The sequence below is a fragment of the Lichenostomus cassidix genome, chromosome W (genome assembly GCF_008360975.1).
Source record: "Lichenostomus cassidix isolate B80296 chromosome W, HeHo_3.0, whole genome shotgun sequence".
NCBI classification, from domain to species: Eukaryota; Metazoa; Chordata; class Aves; order Passeriformes; family Meliphagidae; genus Lichenostomus; species Lichenostomus cassidix.
This window is the reverse complement of record NC_139510.1, coordinates 2,233,265-2,253,767: the sequence shown is the minus strand read 5'-3', so window position 1 is coordinate 2,253,767 and position 20,503 is coordinate 2,233,265. Positions and strand designations below refer to the sequence as shown.

General features: G+C 44.7%; 1 protein-coding gene and 2 long non-coding RNA genes across 3 annotated transcripts in view; 2 read left to right on the top strand and 1 right to left on the bottom strand.

Moving 5' to 3' along the window:
• LOC146425296 (uncharacterized) overlaps positions 1–20,503 on the bottom strand; it is a 474,460-nt gene that overhangs the window by 13,568 nt on the left and 440,389 nt on the right. The window lies entirely within an intron of this gene.
• LOC146425306 (uncharacterized) overlaps positions 1–20,503 on the top strand; it is a 241,556-nt gene that overhangs the window by 37,984 nt on the left and 183,069 nt on the right. Inside the window, exon 2 of the long non-coding RNA XR_014846607.1 lies at positions 12,125–12,150. This is a non-coding gene — a long non-coding RNA (uncharacterized LOC146425306). The remainder of the gene's footprint in view (positions 1–12,124; positions 12,151–20,503) is intronic.
• LOC146425308 (zinc finger protein 462-like) overlaps positions 1–20,503 on the top strand; it is a 204,720-nt gene that overhangs the window by 31,115 nt on the left and 153,102 nt on the right. Inside the window, 1 exon segment of the mRNA XM_085041554.1 lies at positions 19,286–19,531. Within this exon segment, the coding sequence (XP_084897680.1) occupies positions 19,318–19,531 (214 nt within the window). The 5' untranslated portion in view covers positions 19,286–19,317.

Genomic DNA, 20,503 nt, shown 5'->3' with positions numbered 1-20,503 from the left:
AATAGTATGGGTTTTATCTGATAGTAAATATGAGAGAGAGAGAGAAAAGAGAGACAAAAGAAGAGAAAGAAATAGAAAATAGCTGGGGGGGACAGAAAGAGAGTGACAGAGAGAGAATAAGGAAAATATCACCACTCTGTGGATACCAATGATGTTCTGTTGGTCCCCTCCAGCTGGTCTTCTTGGTGGTGAAGGACCCCCGAAAAGCACAGAATCCAATGGGTTAATATATGCTCAGGCCAGGTGGCAATGTCCAGATACTTCCCCCCCCCTCCCCGGGGGGGGCAGTCTCTTGCAGCAGATTCTAGATCTGTTGCATCACGTGCAATCCTGTGGTGCAAGGCATCTGGGAAGTGCTTTGGGGGGGTCTTTGATGGATTATGACACCCTCTTTTGACACCCTCACATGAGCTGCTGATTCATCCCAAGCGAGCCTGGAGACACTTCAGAGACAAAGTCAGAGAAGTAGGTATTTGCTTTAGTCGGTGCACTGGGTGTGGGGGAATTCACTCCTCCAAACACACACACCGGCACTTCCAAAGACACAGTGTTATAGGTAAAATTAATGAATATTCATCACATTCCCCAGGATAGGAGTGGTTATACAAATCATTTCTCGGAAGTCATTAATACCATTGGCATGTGCACCACGCATACTCTGTATGTACCGGTGGTCTTTGGAGACCTTAAAGACCCCTCCAGGATGAACGTCCCAGTAGTCTTCATCACAATGCACTTTTCACCTTTCTCTCTGGAGCATGCTAGTCCTTCATGGGATGATTCAGCGGTTTCTGTGCTGGCTTCAAACAGATTCTTGTCCCTCTTATCTTGATGAGATTAAGGGAATCCTGTTTTTCTAGGTTTTAGAATTCACATATTCTGTCTCTCAATGGTTAACTTGAGTTACCTATTGATTACCCCTTTCTCACTGCCTCTCATGTGAATGTCCCATGGCTGTGGCCTATGGGGTTGGGGATTCCACAGCTGGGCCAGTTTGTGTAAGGGAAGATGGGTGTTTATTGCCTCTGACTAGAGGTTACAACACACCAAAACCTCCCCCCTCCCCCCACCTCGGTCGGGGGGGTGTGGAAATCTGTGCAAACTTGCTCCCAGCAAATGGGTCTGTGGGCTACAGCCTTCCCCACCCCGAAGCAAGCCAGAGATGATTCTTAGCATGGCTGCTGAGTTTGGCTCGCATTCTTTTCTTTGTTTACTTGTTTACTTCTCCCCGGGCCTGAGGTGATTGAAGAATGGGTTTATCTAATCTCAGCAGTTTGACTTTCAGTCTGAAGTTCTAGTCAGGCACCTTTAGTGGGCTTTGGTGGCTTCTTTATACAGTTTTGCTATAACGAGCAAAACTTTATATCAATGTTTGAGGCATGAACTATTTCAGTCTCTGACATGAAGACATTTGAAAGGCAGACTCTTCAAAGAGGGTGAGCTTAGCATCAGTACTATGATTAACAGGTCTGGTTCTGCTTCCTTCAGCTTTTGAGACCTTAGCGATCCATTGCAGATTTTACTTTGAGGTAAACAACAATTTTTTCCTATTTTAATCCTCCACTTGACAATAAAGGGCTCTAATAAGCACTGTGCCACTTTACCCCAGCTGAGGATCTGACCTTAACTAGCAGAGCTCCATTAAATTTCTAGAAATAAAAATTGGAGACATCTCTAAAAGCCTATCAGTTATCAAGACTTGTAATAATTCTGCAGCTAATAAGGTAAAGGGGCAAGAGGGTGGAATGATACTCATGGCTTAATCTTTTGGTGAACTTTTTTTTTTTTTTTTTTTTTTAATCTGCTTGGTGGTGTTGGCTTGTGTGGTTTTCTTCTCTTCTACCATTTTTCAGCCCTCAGGAGTGGAGCTATTGCATGTGGAGCTTTGCATCAGGAGCTTAAGTTTAAAAATAAAATATCATGCTGCCTTTCTGAAGATTCAGATATAGCCTACACATGCAGATGCAATCTCTTGGCTGACCATATCCATAATGGAGTTCAGAGCAACGGACAATGAAAGATGAATAGTCTGATTCCTCAAAACAAAAAGAAGAAATGTAATGCTTCTGCACCACTGGATAACAGTTTGTAAAGAGTGTGAGAGACCCATCCTCAGAAAAAGTACTGAAAAGCAGTAAAGCCACATGACTGTCAGGCATTCTTCATACTGTTTTCTGCAACTCCTGATATAGGTGCTATAATCAAGGTAACATCCACTACTTTTCCTTCCTCCACCAAGCTAGTCATTTTATCATAGAAATCAATCAGGTTAGTGTTTTCAATCACTTTGTTCATGCTGTCCTCCATATGTGTGGGCATACCTTCAATGAGAATTTGCTTCATAACTTTCCCAGGATATCTACTTCCTCCTCTCCCACAGGCTTTAATTCTAGGCTCTGCCGACATTTGGTTGAGTTGGCCTAAATTTTTTAGCAAAAGGCCTAGATTCTGTACAGCACATTGAAAATAGCAACTGCATTAAAAACAAACAAACCCCACAAACAAAAATCCACAAAGAACAAAAGTTATTACCTTGTGTTTGGTATATGATTTACCTACCTGCTGCCAAACTGTGAACTTCCAGTGTGCTACAGATGTTTCCATTTGTAACTTGCAATAAATTAATATTGTGATTTTGGAGACCCAGGCACAGAAAGGTTAAGTGGTGTAACAGGAAGGGACTTGAATCTGGAAAACAATATTCAGTTTCTGGCTCTGTCAGAGACTGGCTGTGTGATCTGAAACCAGTTCAGCACTCTATGCTTCTGTCTGATTAGTTGAAGTAGTAAGACTCTTCATGGTAAAGATGCTCACTTAGCTTGGTTTTCACACAGAGCCTAACACAAGTGTAGGCTCAACCTATATAATTCAAATAATTGCCTATCAAATGCACAGAATATAAATGGAAATTAGATGTGCTACTTAGAAAATATAACTCTGCCATTTAGTTTCTTACTACCAACAGGTTCTGAGTCTTCAGATTCTGTTCAATAATTTGAAGCTGTTTGAAAACCAGGTTTTGTCTTTTTTCTCTGTGAGACAGTAATTTCTGTTGGTTTACTGTATTTTAAATGGTTTATTTATAGTTGTCTTGGTTTGAAAGACAGGTGTCTGCCAAGAGAGGTTGAACCCTCCCTTAGGACAGAGAATGTGATTTATTCCCCTCCCTCCGAATTATTTAATTTTGTAAATCAAGGGCTTTCAGGCAAAGGTATGGGAAAAAAGGAATATCAGTTCTTTACTAGTATCTATAAACGAGCAATAACAATAATAGCAACCACAACTAGAACCAGAAAACCAATAGCAGATGATTTGTGAGCTGCCGAGCCTTTTCTTGTGTGGTGTAATCACAGTCGCAAGCAGCAGGGGCGCTGTTGAGCTCCCGGCCGGGCAGGGCAGGTGCGATGACTGCCGAGCGGCTGCAGGTGGCGCCGTGGTGCAGGGCCAGGTCAGCCCCAGGCAGCCAGCAATGGCGAGCAGGCTGAGAAAGCGCGGAGGGCAGCGAAAGCAGCTCGGAGCAGCGAGAAAGCAGGGTGGCAGGGGGTAGGAGCTGGCTCCCTCTCTCTCCCGGCCAGCCAGCGAGGTAGCAAGGACCTCCGCAGTCACAGCAGATGCCGCGGTCTCGTGCGGCAGAGGGCAGGGGCAGGCGGCAGAGGCAGCCGGGCTCCCCGGCAGCAGCCACGAGGAAACGCAGCCCGGGGAAACGTGCCCTTCCCAGTGGGAAAAAAAGGCTGAATCAAAAGCTCACCCAGCCAGGAGAAGAGAAAAACAGGGCACAGTTGAATTTTCTCTGGTGGCAGCCGAAAAGCAAAGAGCAGCCTCTCCTCTCCACGTCCGAACCACGAGCCCCCGTTCCAAGGGCCGGCTCTTCCCTTCACCTTCCCTGCCCAAGCCCAGCTTTTGTCTTTTACAAAAGACTTGATGGCTCTAAAACACCCAACTATTTGTTGCTTAGTAACAGGAATGGGGAGAAATTCTAAATGTACTCAACCTCCGACAATAGTACATGAGTGGAAACTTGAGTTGCATCATATTGTTGTGTTTCTCTTTGGTATTCCATAAACAATTCCCTCTTCTTGCTGTTCTTCCTTCTGTCCCCTGTGGGCTCCCTTTCTCTTGCCTCCTCCCTCCCTTTTGCATGCATGCCTTCAGTCACACATGCTCCTGCTCTTTTGCTCTCCTGCTCTGTCTGGTTTTCCCCCATCTGCCATCTGCCCCCCAGTTTCTGTCAATCCAAATAAAGCCATGACTCTAACATGGCAGTGGAGATTGAGAACTACCGCTTAGTCTGCTTTCCAAATATTGACGAACCCTCTGGTAGTGGTGAACATCATTGACAGCAAAGAGTTTATGTCCAACAGCACTGTATCTTCTACTACTTGTTTGGAGTGGCTGTAAAATTAAAATAAGGGACTTTCTCAGGCCAAAGCTTATGAAGGCTTTTTCTTGACATTTTATATAGTGCCTCTCTTTAGACTTCACCACATTGCTTCTTCATAAATATATATAAAACCAAAATCCTGATCAAGTTTAGGGTTTTCTTTCCTTTGGACCCTTTGACTTTTCTTGAATTTATTTAAATTCATTGATGTATTTTTGGGGCATTTTTTCCCTTCTTTTGAGAAGTTCCCATTATCAAGTAAGCATATTCATGTGAGCTTTCCAAAATGTCCTTCTTTCTGGGACTCATTCTTTCAGTCTCTCTTCTTAGGTCTGGAAAACTGAAAAAATCTCTTCCTGTATTTACCTTTAAGTGCTCTTTGGGGAACTGTGTTGGATTTTCTACTTTTTCTGACTTAAAAATATCAAGGTTTTGGGGTTAATCTTCAGCTTACACATTTCCTAAGGAAACTTAATCCAAGGCCTTTCTTTGAAGTTCACTGTTCCATTATTTTTCTTTTCAGAATGATGTGCCTCTCTCATTCAGAGAATTTAAATAAAACATGAGGTTTATAAATGGTGATGGCCTGAGGTGGCTGAGATCATTAATAATAATCCATTTGTAAATTACAAGAAGCTATTTGTTTAGCTCATAGGTGACATAACGACGAGAGGGAACTCACGGCAGTCTCAATGTGAGATATAGAGTAAGCTCCATTTTATTTCACCAAACGAGAAACTTATATATTGTTACAGATGTTGCTAATTATAGTTACACACGTATCTGCAGTTTGTTCTCACACATTCAGGGATCCTCCTGGTGACTCCCTTTTTCTTTCTCATAACACTTCTGACTCCCTATTCTTTCTCATGACATTCTTCCCACAGCTCAGAAACACAGTTGTGGTTTCCAGGTGTTAGTTTCTCATAACAGCTTGTTAGGATTTTTACTGAGGCCTGAGTATGCTGAGGCCCTGCTCAGGTGTATTCAGTTAGCATAAGTTTTGCTGGAAAACTGCATTTTCCAACACATAGGATTAAGTAGAAAGTAAGAAAAATATATGCTGAATTGGAGGGGGAGTACTTCTCTCTTGATAAACTGGTCTTGATCTTAAACCCTCCTTGTGACAAAAAAGGACCTCTTTCACCAAGCGTACATCTTCCTTTCTCCACATTTTCCCCCTGGTCTCTGTGATTACTGAAGGTTGGTCTTGCTAGTAAAGCCTAAGGCAAAGAAGGCATTCAGTACCACTGCTTTTTCCATATCTTGTGTCACCAGGTCCCCTGTCTCATTCAGTTAGGGGCCCACATTTTCTCTAGCCTTCCTTTTGTCACTTGTGTTTTTAGAGAAGCCCTTCTTGTTTTTGACATCCCTACCCAGCTTTAGATTTGACTTTTAGCTTTCTTAACCTCATTCCTGTATGCTTGGATAGTATTTCTGTATTCCTCCCCAGTTGCCCATTCTTGATTTCATCCACCTTCTGTAGGCTTCCTTATTATGTGTTTTGAGTTTGGCCTCAAGTTCAGGTCTGTGAGCTTGCGTTTCACCCTCCCTCTTTCCCCTCAGGAGCCTGAACTTCATCATCTCATGGTCACTGAGGCCAAGGCTGCCTTTGACTTTCACATCCCCATCATGCCCCTCCTTTGTTGGTGAGTGAGAGGTCTATCAGAGCACCTCTCCCTGTTGGCTTCTCTGTCATTTGGAGGAGGCAGTTATCATAAATGCATTCCAAGAACCTCCTGGATTGCTTATGCCTTGCTGTGTTATCCCTCTAACAGATATTGGAGTGGTTGAAGCCCCCCATGAGGACCAGGGCTGTAAGAATTGACTCCGTGGGGTTTAGTTATGGGGATAAAATAGGGACAAGAGATCTTCAAAGATGAGTTTTAGAACATGAAGGTTTATTGCGAAATAGAGTGGGGGTGAGAGGCCTGCTGAGTCGCAAGACGTGACCCCAAGCAGGCCAGCAGAAAGGGAGAGAGAGAGAGAGAAAAAAGAGAGCGATTTGCCACTTACAATACAATAAATTGTCTTCTCTGTTGAATATTCAACTCTTCTTTAACCAATCTAAGACAAACTACAACTCCTACAGCATTTACATACAACCTATAAGAATCATCACATTACCATATAGGGTCATGTTTCAAATCTTAAAAAAACTGCCTTTTTTGGGATCTCTACCAGGCAGGCAGGGTCTGTTCTGACCCTTGGACCTGCCTGGGCAGAGGGCACTGTTCTATCAAGAGGGGGGATTACCTGCCTTGGTCATACCATTGTTCTCTTAGTTACTCTACAACTCGAATCTTGTCTGTATTTCCATCTCACTCATATTTTCCATATCTTCAGCATCTTTTCCAAGGTAATCATATCTATAAGGCTTTCCTATTTCATTTTCCCCAACACAGGGCGTATGAATCTGAGGCTGCTCCTAGCTGTCCATAAAAGGCCTCATCCACTTCCTGGTCAGGCAACTGGTAGCAGACCCCCCCTATGTGCTAAGTGAGGTCCTTTGGTCTGCCATCTCAGTGGAGGTAGGGGATGGAGATCCATGCAGCAGCAAAGATCCAAGGGTTATTGATGTGACAGTATCAAAAGCCTTTGTGAACCCATGCTGACTATGCCTGACCATTGTATTGCTCTTTAAATGCCTTTTGATAGCACCCAGTATAATCTTCCCCACAGTTTTTCCAGGAAGTGAGGTTAGACTAACTAGTCTGTAGTTTCCTGGGTCTTTCTGCATGCCCTTCTTGTGAAGTAGAATACCGGCTAGCTTCCAGTCAGTAGAGACCTCTCCAAACTCCCCAGATGTTTGGTAGATGATTGAGATGGATCCTGCCGTAACATCCACTAGCTCCTTCGGTATTCTGTGATGAATCTCATCAGGCCCCATGAACTTAAGGACATTCAGATGATACAGCTGGTCCCTCATAATTTCAGTGTCCACAAATGGAAAGTCACTGTTCCCACACTTGTGGTTCTCCAACTCAAGAGACCAGGCAGCCTGAGGTCTACCAGTAATATTAAAGACTGAGGTAAAAACTGCATTGAATGCCTCCACTTTTTCTTCTTCCTTGTTAGGTGACCATCTTCAACAAATATTGGTCCAACTCTTCAGAAGGGACAGGCAAGGAAGGAGAGGCAGTGGGTTAGCCCTGTATGTTAGAGAGTGTTTTGTCTGGAGCTTAATGATGGCGATGATAGGATTGAGTGTTTATGTGTAAGAAACAGGGAGAAGGCCAACAAGGCAGATATCCTGGTGGGAGTCTGTTACAGACTGCCCAACCAGGATGAAGAGGCAGACAACATATTCTGTAAGCATCTGGGAGAGTCTTGTGGTCTCTGGACCTTGTTTTGGTGGGAGACTTCAACTTACCAGATATCTGCTGGAAATGCAACATAGCAGAGAAGAAACAGTCTGGGAGGTTCCTGGAGTGTGTGGAAGAGAACTTCCTGACAGTTGATGCTGGACCTGCTGTTTGTGAACAGAGAAGGACTGGTGGGTGATGTGATGGTTGGAGGCTGTCTTGGACACAGTGATCATGAAATGAGTTTTTGATTCTCAAAGAAGGAGGTGGGTCAGCAGAACTGCTACCTTGGACTTCCAGAGGGCAAATTTTGGCCTGTTTAGGAGATTGGTTGAGAGAGTCACTTGGGAGGCAGTCCTTAAGGCAAAGGAGTCCAGGAAGTCTGGATGTGCTTCAAAAAGGAAATTTAAAGGCGCAGGAGCAGGCTGTCCCCATGTGCCAAGAGGCAAGCCAGCAGGGAAGATCAGCCTGGCTGAACAGAGAGCTTTGACTGGAACTCAGGGAGAAAAAATAGATTATGACCTCTGGAAAAAGGGACAGGAATCTCAGGTGTACAAGGATATTGTGAAATTATGCAGGGAGAACATTAGAAGGGCCAAAGCCCAAATAAAACTTAATCTGTCTACTGCTGTAAAAGGCAACAAAAATGTTACATAAATTCATGAGCAAGAAAAGGAGGGTGGAGGAGAATCTCCATCCTTTACTGTATGTAGGGGGAAACATAGTGACAAAAAATGAGAAAAAGGCTGAGGTACTTAATGCCTTGTTCTCCGAGTACCCAGCCCCCTGATCTTGAAGACAGGGACTGGGAGCAGAATGAAGCCCCCATAATACAAGGGAAATGTTTAGCAACCTGCTGCACCACAGACACACCCAAAAGTCCATGAGGCCAGATGGGATTCACCCAAGGGTACTGAGGGAGCTGGCAGAAGAGCTCACCAAGCCACTTTCAATCATTTACCAGCAGTCCTGGCTAACCAGGGAGATCCCAGTTGACTGGAGGTTAGCAAATGTGATGCCCATCTACAAGGACAGGAAGGAGGATACGGGGAACTACACGAGGGGAAGGTCATGGAGCAGATTATTTTAAGCGTCATGAAGCAGCACATACAGGACAACCAGGGGATCAGGCCCAGCCAACATGAATTTAGGAAAGGCAGGTCCTGCTTGACCAACCTGATTTCTCTCTATGACAAGGTGATTCACTTAGTGGATGAGGGAAAGGCTGTGGATGTTGTCTACCTGGACTTTATTAAAGCCTTTGACACTGTCTCCCACAGCATTCTCCTGGAGAAACTGGTTGCTCATGGCTTGGACAGGTGCCCCCTTCACTGGGTGAAAAACTGGCTGGATGGCCAGGCCCAGATAGTGGTGGGGAATGGTGCCACATCCAGTTGGGGCCAGTCACTAGTGAGGTTCCCCAGGGCTCAGGATTTGGGCCAGTCCTGTTTAATATCTTTATCAATGATCTGGATTAGGGGATTGAGGGCACTCTCAGTAAATTTGCAGATGACACCAAGTTGGATTGGAGTGTTTATGTCCTGGAGGGCAGGAAGACTCTGCAGAGGGATCTGGACAGGCTGGATTGATGGGCCAAGGCCAACGGTGTGAGGCTCAACAAGGCCAAGGGTTGGGTCCTGCCCTTGGGTCACACCAACCCCCTGCAACTCCAGGCTGGGGCAGAGTGGCTGTAAAGTTCCCATCGGGAAAGGCCCTGGGTGTGCTGGTGATAGCATGAGCCCGGGTTTACCCAGGTGTGCAAGCAGCCAATGGCACCTGGCCTGTATCAGAAATAGTGTGGCCAGCAGGACTAGGGCACTATACTGGGCACTGCTGAGGCACCTCCAATCCTGGGGGCAGTTCTGGGTCCCTCATGTCAAGAAAGACATCGATGGGCTGGAGCATGTCCAGAGAAGGGAGCAGAGCTGGAGAATAGTCTGGAGTACAAGAAGCATCTTAGGGAGCATGGGGGGCTCAGCCTGGAGTAAAGAAGGCTCAGAGGGGACCTTCTTGCTTTCTCCACCTCCCTGACAGAAGGGTGGAGCCAGGTGGGGGTCAGGCTCTGCTCCCAGGTAACAAGTGACAGGATAAGCAAATCTCTCTAGATGATAGATCAGATACTAACATCTTATTTGAAAATATGCCACCATTCTCAGTTCTATACGCAACATGGACAAAAAGGAGGGGAAGAAAACAAAAAAGAAAGGAACATGTTTCAGTTTCTAGCTTGAACCAATATTTTTTTGTGTTTATTTGTCCTTTGAGCAATATCTAAATGTTACAGAAAAATGTATGCATATTAAAGTATAATTCCTTAAAAATACTTCATTCTGACTTCAATGTGGTGCTTGATAAAAATATGAAATTGAAGACTACTCAGGAATACCTAACGTTTGTTGCTTTTATCTGCTCTAAGATTAACCTCTTCTATGATTCTGTGCTGGTTTTGTGGGAGAGATTGTTGTGGCATTGCAGCTAGAACTGATTGGAAAGGTTCTTTTTTTTTTATAATCAGTAGCTATTACTAATCTCTCAGCCCTTTATTTTACTTTGTAGCAGAAGGGTTAGAGATTTTTCTGAAGCTATCCTCAAGGTTGCTGGCTGTTTTCTCAACAGTGACAGAATATTAAAGAATGTTAACAGTATACACTAGTGATGATTGTTGGTTTTTAACTCTTATTGTCCCAGGCTTAAGAGGTTATGTTTATCTTGTTAAAAACATAAATTTCTCTTTTTTCCTCCCTCCTTTTGGTTCTTATTTTGTAAACCAGCTTAAAGTTTCCCTAAAGACGCACAGAAAGGTTTTTGGTTTGTTTCTAAAGGAATCGAAGTTTAAAGATGAGGGATCCCTCCCCCCTCTTCTACATGATGGAGGTTTCAGGGAACCTCTTTTAAAAGGCATGGTTACAGTCTTTGAGTTAAAAGGTGTATCTGCTGCCGAGGTTTTCTGATGCAAATAGGCTGGCTGGTGATGAACAAAGGATTTTAGAATCTATCAGGGGAATGGAGTGTCTTCTGTGCGAAGAACGATGACTCCAAAGGAATGAAGACAGGGCAGATTTGAGGGGGACCTCCTTTCTACTTCCTCATCCTCCTGCTGGGAAGTGACTGTGTTTGGATTGAGTCCGCAGAACTGCGTAAGACTGTGTTGCTTGAATTAATAAACACATTTATATTACTGGAGTTAAAAGAACTTTTGGAGATCTTTGCAAATAATTGTTCAGGAAGAAAAGGTGCTATTTTGACAGAAAAGGAAAACAGATACTATTGGGGAATGTCCTGGTTCTGTTCAAGACAGGGATAAGTTTTGCATTAGCTAGGAGAGGGCATGGCTAGGAAATGTGTGTGTGTATATATATATATATATATATATATATATATATATCTAGTTGGAAGGTGTAGGATCTGGGCATGAAGTAGATGGTATAGCATAAGGGGTGGATAATGTCCTGGTTCTGTTCAGTACAGGGTTAATTTTTGCAGTAGCTGGGACAGGGCATGGCTAGGACACAGAGATTGTTCTGTACCACCTCATGTCATTGCCGGGGGGGGGGGCGGAAGAAACAGACTCTCTTCTGAGGAGAAGGGGCTCCTTCCAGTCAAGTAAACATGGTAGAGGGAGCTGTCGGGTATTCTCGATTGTCAGTGGCTTTTCCATGGTAATTGTTTCTTTTATTGTCCCCTCTGTTATTAGTATTGTTGCTGTTCCTGTTGATTTTCTTATCTCATTGCTCTTTCCAGTAAATTGTTCTTATCTCAGTTCATGACCTTTGCCTTTTGTGCCTCGATTCTCTCCCTCCTGCCGAAGCAGGAAGGGGGAGGAGAAAAGCAGAGGAGCAAGAGAGAGAGCAGTGTGTGGTTTGGAGAGTCACACTGAGGGCACTGAATTGGGGAGTACCATTCCTAAACCCCAACAGCCTTACTTGGCACCCAATGTGTGGCTGGAAGAGTTGAGAGATCAACAGATCTGCCCAGAGTGTGTTGGAAAAAAATTTGATCTAAGCATTTATTGTATTAGGTATGGAGCCACTGGGCACAATGTTGCTTGGTCTGTTCATGTGTGTTGCTGTTGAGCAGCTAGCAGAGAGAAGAATCCAGTTCTCAGTGGCAAGAAGGAAAAAGGCCTTTATTGTTTTGATTTCATCATATATATATAGAGTTTTCAAAAGTCACCCAGATTGGTCAGTCAAAAACCTCCCCCTAGGCCTGATTGGCCAGGTCAGCACCGTCCAAGTCTTGGGACACTGTTTTTAATAACATCCAAACCTTATCTTTATTTATAAAACACAAAAGGATTTCTCATGGGAAAGACCTGTGCTAGCCACACATGTGGTTGTGGTACTGTTGGAAAATATATCAGGTTAAAAATTTTATATAGCTTTAGTCAAAGGTTTTGTTTGTCTTTACCCCGGGAAAAGGAATTTTAGGTTTCTTTCAGGGCATTGTTCTACCAGATGAGGTCTGGTGGACTCAGCATATCAACAGATTGGGAGTGACCCCGAAGATAACCAGAAAGATAAAGGCCAATAACAGAACATCCGCGGGACATCCGCAGGACATGATGGATATCACAAACGGCTACCCCAGACACCACCTCCAGCAGGGCTAAAGACATCCTGGCCCGGAAAAAAGACTGATAAGAAAAACTGAAGAAAGAAGAATCTAATTAGCATCAGAGGCGAAAAAATTCGGATCCAATGAGAGACTGAATATTGGGTGTTTTCTCAACTTTAGACCAATGAACACTGACCCAATGTTTTCCTATGTATTTTTACTGTATAAAATATCTGAGAAATCGAGTAAAAGCTATGTATCATGTAATGATTCTCTCTGCACACCCGGGCTATGTGTGGATGAGATGATTTCTGTGGTACATCCTGGCCAGAACAACATCCTGGCCAGATTATAAAGTAATGCCTTGACTCTCTAACATTAAAATGTTGTTGGAGGGTTTTTGTAATTTTTTCCCGCAGATTCAGTGACAGTACCTAACCCTGTATATATTCCATCATGTGCTCTTTGGGGTGCTCTTTCTCAGAGCAGGGAGAGTGGTCAGGATTGCTTTATTGCTCTATTGTGTGATATCAGTTTATGACGTGATAACATCAAGGGCAATGAGGGTCATTTGGGATGTGTATTCAGTGATGCTCTCCTACCCTTACCTCAGGCGCTACCTGTGGGAGTCCATGAATAATTGTACCCATCCTGTGGAGAGAACAGGGGAGGATGATTTTCCCCAGCTTTTCACTTACTTTTCCTCCTTCAGGCTTGTTACAGCAGCTTTTGAGAATTTTGAAATCCCTTTGGATATTAAGGAAAGCATGTTCTTCTTGCTAAGTCTGCCAGGTCTCCTCAGTGCAGTCCATGCCATGTTTGGAGTTACAAAAGAGGGTTTTAGGAAGCTTTTTCTGAGATCTGCCCCGAGGGTGGATAGTCATGAGTGGCATGGAATGTGGGAGGACATGGGCCAGTATTTGGAGGACTTTTCTCCTCCAATGGTTTGGGAGTTCATCCCTGAACAGGACCCTGTTAAAGTGATAAAATATGTGAAAGAAAAATTTTGTGGCAATTCCAGAGAGGCACAAAATTATGCAATGTGCTGGGCCCTGGCTACTATTTATCAGGCACTATCACTAGACAGAACCCTCGGGGGGGTGGGGGGGAGGAGGAAAGCAGAGCAACTGGCACTGTGGCCACTCAAACTGCAGCTGAAGCAGAGGAACAACCTGTGCCCGTAGCAGTCGCCCCTATACAGAAGAAATCCAAGACCAAATCAGGTCACTTACTGAGGGATGAAGAGGAAGTAGGGTCCTCAAAACAGGAGGAAGAGGCAGGGCCAGAGATAATCACCCGATCCCTATCCCTGGGTGAGCTGAGAGATATGCAAAAAGATTTCAGCTGCCAGTCAGGTGAGTCCCTGGTGACCTGGCTGCTCCAGTACTGGGATATCATGGCCCATGATGTGAAACTAGATGATAGTGAAGCAAAGCAACTGTTATCCCTGTTCTGGAATGTGGACATTGACAAGGAGATTGCAAAGAGGATGAAAACTCTCAGCCTCTGGACTCCTATCAAGTGTGAGGGAAAGGTATTCTCTCAGGAATGATCTAGGAGTGCACCTAAGCAGGTAGAACACCATGGAGAAAGGTATCTAGTACCTGAGAGAATTATCTCTGCTTGAGGTACTCTATAGGGATTCAAATAATGAGCAGTCCCCTATAGATCCAGATGATGGCCAGTGCACACAATCCATGTGTTGGAAGTTTGTACGGATCACACTATCGTCATACACCAACTCATTGGCAGTGATGTCAATGAAAGAAGGTGAACAAACAGTGCTTCAGGTGACTCCCCAACTCTGGCAATATGGAGATCATCTGTTTTCCTCCCAACTGACCTGCACCTTGGCTGTGGAAAGACTGTCCAAGACTGTGGACAGATGCAAAAGACTTGAGCAAGTTAGAGAGGAAATGTCCCATGCCCTGCCAGTACAGACCAGAGTCTCTGCTCTTGGGAGCGAGTGCTTCCCTGCTCGAGACAGAGGGTTAACACCACGAGGTAACCTGTGGCTTTACCTGCATGACCACAGAGAGGACATGGGGAAGTGGGATGGAAAACCCACCTCTGCCCTAGTAGCATGGGTACATGAGTTGAGAGGGAGAACAACCACTGCAGGAAATTCAAGAATAAATGCTGCGCCAGTTTCCAGTGGGCAGATCCTCAGACAGAATGGAAGGGCTGTTACTTCCGATCCTCTTGAAGGAACCTCCAGTTCATATTTACAAGTGAGCAACAAGTGCTATGACCAGAACTAGAGGGCCTCTGCCTCCAGCCGGGTGGAGCAAAGGGACATTTGAATCTATTGGACTGTGTGGATCTGATGGCCTGGCACATCAGACTCACAAGAGTATAAGGCTTTAGTTGACACCAGTGCACAATGTACCCAGATGCCATCAAGATATGTAGGGACAGATTTGATCTCTATTTCTGGGGTGGCAGGGGATCCCAATAGCTGACTGTACTGGAAGCTAAAGTGAGACTGACTGGGAATGAATGGCAAAATCCCCCCATTGTGACTGGCCTAGAGGCCTTGTGTATCCTTGGCATAGATTACCTCAGGAGAGGGTATTTCAAGGATCCAAAAGGGCATTGTTGGGTTTTTGGGATAGCTACTGTGGAGACAGGATATTAGACAGCTGAATATCTTTCCTGGTCTCTCAGAGGACCCTTCTGCTGTGGGACTGTGGAGGGTTGAAGAACAACAGGTACTGATCACTAACACAACAGTGTACCAGCGACAATACTGCACCAACTGGGACTCTGTGATCCCCATCCATGAGATGATTTGTGAACTGGAGAGCCAGGGAGTGGTCAGCAAGACTCTCCCTTCAATAGCCCTATACGGCCTGTGTATAAGTCCAATGGATAGTGCAGACTGACAGTGGATTATCGTGGCCTGAATGAAGTCACACTATCGCTGAATGCTGCTGTGCCAGACATGCTGGAACTTTGGTACTAACTGGAGTCCAAGGCAGGAAAGTGGTGCCACCATCGACATTACCAATGTGTTTTTCTCCATTCTTTTAACAGCAGAGTGCAGGCCACAGTTCGCTTTTACCTGCTGGGCATTCAGTATACCTGGAACAAATCTGAACAGATCAAACAGGAGATATTTCATGCAGTAGCCCTTGGGCCAGTCAGGACAGGAGAGGATGTGAAAAACATGCTCTACATCACAGCCGGGGAAAATGGTCCATCCTGGAGCCTCAGGCAAAATGTACTTGTGGCTAGCACAGGTCTTTCCCATGAGAACTTCTTCTGTGTTTTATAAACAAAGATAAAGTTTGGATGTTGTTAGAACAGTGTCTCGAGATTTGGGCAGTTCAGGCCTGGCCAATCAGGCCTAGGGAGAGGTTTCTGACTGACCAATCTGGGTGACCTCTGAAAAGTCTATATAGTTTGGATTCAAAATAATAAAGGTCCTTTTTTCTATGCCACGCTGAGAATCCGGGTTTCTTCTCTGCTAGCGGCTCAACAGCAACATGTACTCAAGGAGACTTGGGGATGGCCCTTGGGTTTCTGGAGTTGGGGATACAAAGGATCCAAGGCCTGCTACACCCTAACTGAAAAAGAGATACTGGCAGCTTATTGAGGGGGTTTTATCTGCTTCAGAAATGATTGACATCAAAGCACAGCTCCTCCTGGTACCCTGGCTGCCAGTGCTGGGCTGGATGTTCAAAGGAAAAGTCCCTACCACATATCATGTCACTGATGCTATGTAGAGTAAGTGGATCATGCTGATCACACAGTGAGCTCAAATAGGAAACCCTAATCACTCAGGGATCTTGGAGTTCATCACAAACTGGCCCAAAGATGAAAATTTTGAATTATAATTGGAAAAGGTGACATGCTGAGGAGACCTCACCATATAATCAGCTACCAGAAAATGAAAAGCTATATGCTCTCTTTCCTGATGTTTTCCATCATATTGTAGGGGCTACATTGAAAATGGAAAGCTGCCGTATGGAGTCCTACGCATCGAGTCACAGAAGCTATTGAGGGACAAAGTGGATCCAGTAAGGCTACAGAGCTGAAAGCCATCCAGCTGACTTTAGATATCATTGAACAAGAGAAATGGCCAGCGCTCTACACTGACTTGTGGATGGTTGCAAATGCTCTGTGTGGGTGGCTGGAACAATGGAAAAAGACAAATTGGCAGCACAGAGGGAAACCTTTCTGGGCTGCTGAATTGTGGCAAGATATTGCTGCCCAGGTAGAGAAGTTGGCTGTAAAACTATTTCATGGAGATGCCCACATACCCAAGAGTTGGGCTACTGAAGAGCATTGCGACAATGGACTGGTGGATTGGGTAGCCAAGATTAAAGTGTCTCAGGTGGATCTGGACTGGTAACATAAGTGTGGGTTATTTCTGGCTCATTGGACCCATGATGCCTCAGGTCATCAGGAAGAGATGCAACATATAGATGTGCTTGTGATCGAGGGGTGGACTTAACCACAGACACTATATCCCAGGCTATCCATAGCTGTGAAACATGAACTGCAATCAAGCAGGCCAAGTGGGTAAAGCCTCTGTTGTGTGGGGGATGATGGTCAAAATATAAATATGGAGAGGCCTGGCAGATTGATTACATCACACTACTGCAAACCCACCAAGGCAAGCACTATGTGCTGACAATGGTGGAAACAACCACTTGATGGCTGGAGACAGACTCTTTGCCTCACATCACTGCCTGGAACACCATATTGGGCCTCAAAAAGCAAGTCCTGTGGTGACATGGCACCCCAGAAAGAATTGAGTTGGACAATGGGACTCAGTTCAAAAACAGCCTCATAGATACCTGGGCCAGAGAGCATGAAATTGAGTGGGTGTATCATATTTTATATCATGCACCAGCCTCTGGGAAAATTGAACAGTACAATGAACTGGTAAAAACCACATTGAAAGCAAAGTATGGTGGGACCTTCAGACATGGAGATCTACATTTAGCAAAGGCCACCTGGTTAATTAACACCTGAGGCTCCACCAAATTGAACTGGCCCTGCCCAATAAAAATCTTCTCGTACTGTAGAAGGGGATTAAGTCCCTGTGGTGCATATGAGAAATGTGTTAGGGAAGACAGTTTGGATTAGTCCTGCCTCAAGGAAAGGCAAACCCATCTGTAGGAGTGTTTTTGCCCAAGGACCCAGGTGCACTTGGTGGGTAAAGCAGAGGGAGGCGGAAATACTATGTGTACCTGAAGGGGATTTACCTTTTGAGTGAGAACAGCCTGCAATGTTGAATTGTATAATATTGGTTGCTGAATGACACTGCCACTCTATGTCATAACTCCCATGGACAATGAGGATGGACTGCTCCAGATACACCAGTCGAGAGCTCCTGATGCATAAACCAGCCAACAGCACACCAGGCTTCCTGCCCTAGGAGACATCTAGGACAGATGAAACCCACAGTCATGAACTAAATGAACTCAAAAGCTATCTTGGAGGGACAGCCACTGACTATGGAAATGATAGCTGTGCTTGTGTGTTAATATATATATATATATGTGTGTGTGTATATGTATGTGTGTGTGTATATATATGTATGTATGTATACAGTTGGAAGGTGTAGGATCTGGGCATGAGTAGATGGTATAGAATAAGGGGTGGATAATGTCCTGGTTCTGTTCAGTACAGGGTTAATTTTTGCAGTAGCTGGGACAGGGCATGGCTAGGACACGGAGGTTATTCTGTACCACCTCACATCATTGCTGGGGGCAGGGGAAAACAACTCTCTTCTGAGGAGAAGGGGCTCCTTCCAGTCAAGTAAACATGGTGAAGGGAGCCATCCAGTATTATTGTCAGTGGCTTTTCTGTGAAAATTGTTTCTTTTATTGTCCCCTCTGTTATTAGTATTGTTGCTGTTCCTGTTGATTTTCTTATCTCATTGCTCTTTCCAGTAAATTGTCCTTATATCAACCTGTGACTTTTGCCTTTTGTGCCTTCAATTCTCCTCTCCATCCTGCCACAAGTGGAAGGAGGAAGGGAAAAGTGGAGTAGTGAGAGAGAGCGGCATGTGGTTTGGAGTGTCTTGGGGAGTACCATTCCTAAACCATGACGTGGAGGGGTGATGCCGTGGTGATTTTTTGCCTTTTTTCTTTTATATACCTTTTATATGCCTTTTCTATATCTTTTATATGCCTTTTATATATTCTCTTTATTCTTAGCATACATATGTGTAATTATTTAGCCTGATATTGTAGCTTAGTTCCGGTATTCTGCTAGGCAGGAAGACCAAACATCCTAAAGGCCTCTCAGCTGGAGGCCGGAAACCCCTATGCTATCTAGGTTCCCTATAGAAACCAAGGTTTCAACCAAGGCTGTCCCAGCTCTCTGGGGCATATTTTGTAAACAGGGTTTAAGCCTCATTTGAGGGGGGAAGACTTTGGAATAGGGAGCACATTACTTCATTTATTAAGCTTCTTATTGGGGAATCCTTGTCAGATATGCTAATTTGCAAGGTCTATAAAAATTGTATGCGTATTACTCGGTGTGTGCATTTTGGCGTTTTCCACCTTGACAAGTTGTGCGTCATAGGATCCTATTAAATACCAAGGTAAAACCCTTTTATCCCTTTAACCATGTCTGGCTCATAATTCTAGGACCACAGAAAAAGGCATCACTAACAACAGCTCTCTCCTGAGTAATGGAAAAGCCTAGAGCATAAAGTCCATTGGAACACTAGTCATTTTTCAGAAGGTTGACTGTAGCATTGCTAACAGCAATGTGCAAGTTACCTAGATAGGTCTTTGACTTAGAATTACCTTGATGCCTCTTAAATGTTGAGTTTTAGACTGTACTATTTATGGAATTTCTGGAAATCATTAAGTCATTGGGACTTGAGACATTGAGTCAGCTACTGAGAAGAAATTAACTATCCTATCTGAAACCAGGACAATAGGGATAGGAAACTTGGTGCTAATATATTTTCAGAATTTCTTGAAAAAACAAGCAAAAAACTCTATGAAACCAAACCAAACAGGGAAAACCAAAACAACCCCCTGCCTCTTTTCTTCTCCTTTCCTTGTTTCTCTTGCAGAATTTTCTAATGCCAAAGAGAATTCTTGAACCATGGAAGTTCTGCAGTGTGATGGCTGTGATTTCCAAGCTCCATCGTATGAAGACCTAAAAGCTCACATTCAGGATGTTCATACTGCTTTTCTGCAGCCAACAGATGTCTCTGAGGAAAACCCTAGTCAGCTGAGGTCTGGCTCCATGAATGCTAGCAACCAGACAGAATTTTCTTTTGTAAAGGGTGAATTTACAACTGCGGATGAAATAGCAGGTAAACCTCAACCCTAAACCCCTATCTCACGTTACTTATTTCAGTGCATTTTAATTGGTATGTGTTGGGGTGGATGATACCACCTCAGGAGCTGCTGAGGAGCTGGGTGGTTCCAACACAGCAGAACCCCACTGGTGGAAGCCTTCTTAGTCCTCCCCCCTGGAGAACACGATGGTTCCTCCCCAAATTATGTAAATCCCCCCAGCTGTAACCTAACCCTTGATCCCATGCCTTCCTCCTCCCATTGGTTGTGGTGTTCCCCCCGCCTCCTCTCCCCTGACCCTCCAGCCACCCCTTTAAATGTAGACGGCTGGGGTGTCTCGTCCTCTTTTGGCCCTGGAACCCTTCAGAATAAACCTCTGGAACCTCCGGCTGACTGAGCGCTCTGAATTCTTTGTCTCTGGTAACGCACGAGTTATCCAACTCCGTGGGTGAGTGAGAATATGTGCCTTACACCGGCACGGGTGTGAGAAGGGCTTTTCTGTACAGCACCAGGCAGTGCTGACTGGAGTGATCTCTCGAAAAGCCATAGAGACACTTTCGGTAAACGCAGAGGCCTGGTTCCACCCCTCCTCCCCCTCCGCATTAAGTGGCGCCCGAACAGGGACCTGAAAAATCCCTGAAAGTGTCTCGGAAGGCTTTATGCCATAGATGTCACGATCGGAGCAGCTACTTCCCTCGAAAACAGGTCTAAGTTTTATTAGATCTGTTTAAAGAGGCAGCCGAGAAATCTCCGTTTGTCTGGGACAGGAGATATCGGCCAAACCAGAGAACCACACCGAAATTTCTTTTACACTCTCGGAAGCCTCGAGGTGGTAAGTGAGGCTTTGCTGGGGTGAATCCTCCTTTTGTTTTTCTCCTTAATTTTTTTCTTTCGGTGTTGGGAAGAATTTATTTGGGGAATATGGGTGGGAAGTTAACCCGTCCTCAATCAGAGCTTTATACCTCCCTTAAAACTACTCTTAAGTCAGA